The sequence below is a fragment of the Pollicipes pollicipes genome, unplaced genomic scaffold (assembly GCF_011947565.3).
Source record: "Pollicipes pollicipes isolate AB1234 unplaced genomic scaffold, Ppol_2.1 Scaffold_3087;HRSCAF=3621_pilon_pilon_pilon, whole genome shotgun sequence".
Lineage (NCBI taxonomy): Eukaryota > Metazoa > Arthropoda > Thecostraca > Pollicipedomorpha > Pollicipedidae > Pollicipes > Pollicipes pollicipes.
The window spans coordinates 7,814,301-7,818,732 of NW_023596225.1; the positions used below are offsets into that span (position 1 = coordinate 7,814,301).

The 4,432-nt window shown below is 47.3% G+C and overlaps 1 protein-coding gene across 1 annotated transcript; it reads right to left on the minus strand.

The window, feature by feature from the left end:
- LOC119089660 (N-alpha-acetyltransferase 40) lies at window positions 1-3,383 on the minus strand. Its single transcript, XM_037212453.1, has 2 exons — window positions 3,364-3,383; window positions 1-1,088 (listed from the first exon to the last, which is right to left on the minus strand). The coding sequence occupies exon 2, from the start codon at window positions 1,067-1,069 to the stop codon at window positions 347-349; it is 723 nt and encodes a 240-aa protein (XP_037068348.1). The 5' UTR covers window positions 1,070-1,088; window positions 3,364-3,383; the 3' UTR covers window positions 1-346.
- Window positions 3,384-4,432: the final 1,049 nt, after the last annotated feature.

The window sequence follows — 4,432 nt, forward strand, 5'->3', positions numbered from 1 at the left end:
ACAAAAAAGAGCGATGTATTATCAAAATTTTACATTCCCAACTCGTCAATTTCTAAAATGCCTTCGTGCAGATGGAACAGCCTCTACAGTCGATAACTGACGCATGGCCACGTGTCACGAACATACACGACAAAAACATCGTCCCAACAACACACCCGTGGCACCTTACCCACCATATAACAGCACCCTTCAAGTGTGCCCTGACGGCCAGATCCGAAATTGTAAACAAGTGGGAAGATGTCATGTCTGAGGACGACAGCTGTTGGCAAAGGGCAGGTTCAACGCACGCTCCAACATGCACATCAAAACGCCCTCTCGAGGAGCTCAGCAACGCTGCACTGACAGCTCAGGTACAGCTCTGCTGCTGGCTTTTACTGGCACTGATCTGCGGGACGTTTCCAACATTGACATCTTCCCTCCGAGGATTTTTCTTGCTGAGAATTTCGTAGCAGTAAGTCTGATATATGGTGTCATCAAGACAGGTTTTGTCGCGCACGTAGCCACAGGACTTGAAGAAGTTGTTGGCCACGTCGTTGTGCTTCAGGACCGTAAGCCGCACATACAGCATCTGCTTCTTGAACGCCATCAATTCCAGGATCGACATCATAAACTTGCCGAGTCCGCTCCGCTGGTACGGCTTCGTCAGCTGGATCTCATAGCAGTAGACCACCTCGTCGTCATAGTCGAGGTCGAAGCGGAAGTGACAGAAGGCCACGATCTTGGAGTCGCCGTCGCGCGCCACCAAGTACTTGGCCATGCTTTCCGTCATCTCACCGCGCTTCTCCTTGTCGTTCCAGCCCCACTCGCACGAGTTGTAGAGGGCGCGCATGTTGTCGCGGCAGATGGTCAGCATGGCGTCAAGCTCGGCGTCGCTCAGGTCACCCACGTTGCGGTGCTCAAGGGCGACGCTCACGCCGCGCCGGTCATATCGGCGGAACGCGGCCAGCTCGGCCATCAGGTCGGGCACACTGTTGGCCAGCTTGACTAAGCTCCCGGAGGCAGCCAGCCGCTCCTTCTCGGCGCGCCGCGCCATCTTGCGCTGCCGCGCCTTCTCGCTCTCCCTGCCCATTGCGGCCCCTCAGCTGAATCTGAAACAAATGGAACTTGAGTTGGCACGAACATGCCTCATTGGCCGTTCCGGCGACTCGGTTGGTTAGAGCCCTGCCTTCCCATCCACCCAACCGTGGCAGGATGGGTTCGACTAGCTTCAGGGCGCTCGTTATTTGCCCTTGGCAGGTATGGCCTGTGGCCGATGGCAGCGGTCGCGCTAAAGGTCAGTTGACGTCGGAGGGCAGGACGGACGGTGCCGAGCATTGCAGCACATTAAGCTTTTGCCACTAAATTCTGCCATTGCCTGGAATTGTGCAATCGGACAGTGGGGGTCAGGGCTCACACAACAAGCACTGCTTAGTGTGCATGCTGATCCCACATATCTATCCATTCAAAGGGTTTGAATCAAATTTATAAAAAAACAAAATTGTTGGACAAACACTTCCAGCAGCCAAGCCTACTTGTTGAGACATTTTGGAAATTATATGCAGGCTTGCATTACCAGTAGTCGGCACACACAATTGTGCACACATCCAGACACGAGCCTGGGTTGCAAAAATTAGTTGTATGTTTTCAGGCATTTCAATGAAGAATGCCATGGGATCTAGAATCCACCAATGGGGCTGAACTTGGCACATGTCTCAAAAGCATGGCTTTGCCAAGCATCATCTGCAAAACTTTCTCAGTTATCATCAGACCAATGAAAGCTGCAACAGTGCTAAAGCCATGATGTAGGAATAGAGCAGAGGGAAAAAGGTGCAACTGGTGACAGACAATGGCACAATGCAGAAATAGGCAAATTATTTTTGTAAAATCTTGGCACATAACTGCTGCTGAATCTTCTTCATGATGGTAAGGGGGGTACAGGCACCCATGCACATCTACCAAGAATGGAGAAATTAATCATTTTTCAATGCTATGTTGGCACTGCTACACATCTGCATATGTTGCTGCAGCTCCTGCACATGTTAATTTTAAGGCATGAGTCTGTGCGGATGCAGCTTCTTTGCTCCTGTTAAGCTCTGAATATTCAAAAGTCATAATTCATAATTCACATACCAAGTGCACATCAGTGCCTTGCAACAAAAGGCATATAAAGGTAAAACAAAGTGTAAAAATAGGTAGGTTGAAAGCATGGTTTGTTGCATATCATGCAAGGAATTTTGAACCAACAGTGCACTAAAATATTTTTGAGCAGAAAAGCTTTTATATGTGCCAACCCATATCAAAATTATGTACAAAAACACATTTTTCAGATTTATTGAGAGAAACCATTCTTATAGCCCTTACTAAACACTGCCATGCAACAAAGCTCACAAACATTCAAGGATGTGGGAACCAGGGGAAGTGGAAACACCTCGCCCCTCTTCTTAAAAGCTGGGAGATGGAAGTTAACACTCCCCCAAACTGCAGGGCATATGGAGGACCCATTCTGGGCCCGGAATGATACTGCTGATTCTGAGCCATACCAGGGTTATGTCAGCCGGAAAGTTAATTCTGACCTGCTGGGGCCATTCTTGCCTATTTAGAGTCCATTCAGACCAAAATGGGGCACTTCTGAGCCTGTACATTACTGATTTTGGCCTACAGATAGTCCATACCTGACTGGAGGGTCCATTTCAGCATGAAAGTGCCTATCCTGGGGACCAATTAATGGCTTTGACAATCATGTTTTGTTGTTAAATTGATGGGCCACACTATGCACATTGCTGTCAGGCAATAAGGCCAGCATCAAGCTCACTAGCCATGGTGGATGGGCACCATGCAGGTAACAATGTTGTTAGAAAATGCACAGCAAAATCACATACTGCAAGCCCCCACCCTAACCTGCAGCTATCATAAAGTAACAGCATCTGGAATTTGGTTTCAGCAGTTGGGGAAAACAAAAATATAAAAACAGAGCTTGTAGAGAAAACAAAATAGTGTGGCAGATTTGCACCATGTACACTACTGGTACCGCAGGACATTCATTAACAGTAGTTGACAGTAAATACCTTGCACTAGCTCATCTCAGTGATTGCCAAAGGCTATTGAAGATTGACTGCTTATACTTCTTACATTTCCTAGTTTCCTAAGTAGGTACTTTACTCCTAAGTATATAATTATTCATCTTGAGTTCAATTTGTAAGGTGTATCAATTAGTCATTGGAAAACAATGCTTAAAATATTGTGCACCTGTTTGGAAATAACCCAGGACATATCATCACAACTTTGTGATTGAAAAATCTTGCAAGCCACTAAAACATATATGTGGGCATCTGGCACATACCAGTTAGTGTAGCTCGCTACCAGCCAAGGTGCCATGTTTCTCACCTGAGGGACAAATGATGAGGCCACATCATACCCATCTAGGCTTCTACTGACTCAGATATATCAAGTTTGGGTACAGGGATGTGGTTTCCTTCTCAGCTTGATGGGACTTTAGCCTACCCCCACCAACTTCGAGAAGAAATTTGGTCAAATTCAGGGGGAGAGCATGGTTTTCAACATTCATTTACGCCTAACATCGTACGCATATGCTACATATACTCACCAGCGTTCAGCCTGCTACAATACTACCCACAGCGTATGACGCTGAACTGAATCCACAACTAGTCTTTATATTCTCAAGCAACCCCACCGTCACCGCTCCACGCCGCCTGCGCGCGACTCTTCAAAATGAACGTCAGAAACTCAGAATGCTACAGAAATGGCGCGAACAGAGTGGCAAGCTTCAAGGACAGAGCTGCTCAGTAGTTTATCGATTTTGCTATTGCATTTCTAGGCTCTATGATTTTGTAGAAATTATTTTCCTGCAAAACCCGGCTCAAACACGAAGCAAATTAAAAAACAATTTCTTATTCCAATATAAAACCAAAAGTTCTTCCCCACGGAGAACAAAAAACCTGCTTCACCTCACCTTACTTTACCTAATGGTGATCGGGAATTCAATGCTGATCAAGCTCTAAACTCACGGTGATTTAGTGACGGCGCTCTGTACATGGACATAATAATTGTACGTTTTTAATTCACTGCCGGGTACCAGTCTTGTCGATTCTGGCCTTTCGTGGCAAAAGGCTGAGGCCCGGCCCTAGTCGAATCTAGTCGCGCGGCGTTTCAAAGCGCCTGATTTCCGGAACGGATGGGGACAACGGACCGGGACATAATTCCCTCGTTTGCCAAACCCTTCCCGACCGCCCGCTGTGACAGGTAGGGGTCGACCCCCTCGGGTCCCCATCCGCTGGCCGGACGAGTGGGTCCGGCCCGCGCGTGTCCCACCCGGGCGCCGTCCACAAAACCTTTACCAAACATATTTTTTGGTGGGTTAGTTGTCCTTTGCGCAAATTTGCTGTAATATTTGTTTATTTGTTTATTTAGGACATTAGCATTTCCCAGACAAAAG

What these genes read in the sequence shown, in the direction of transcription:
- LOC119089660 (XM_037212453.1), bottom strand. Translation starts at nt 1,069, where the DNA reads ATGGGCAGGGAGAGCGAGAAGGCGCGGCAGCGCAAGATGGCGCGGCGC.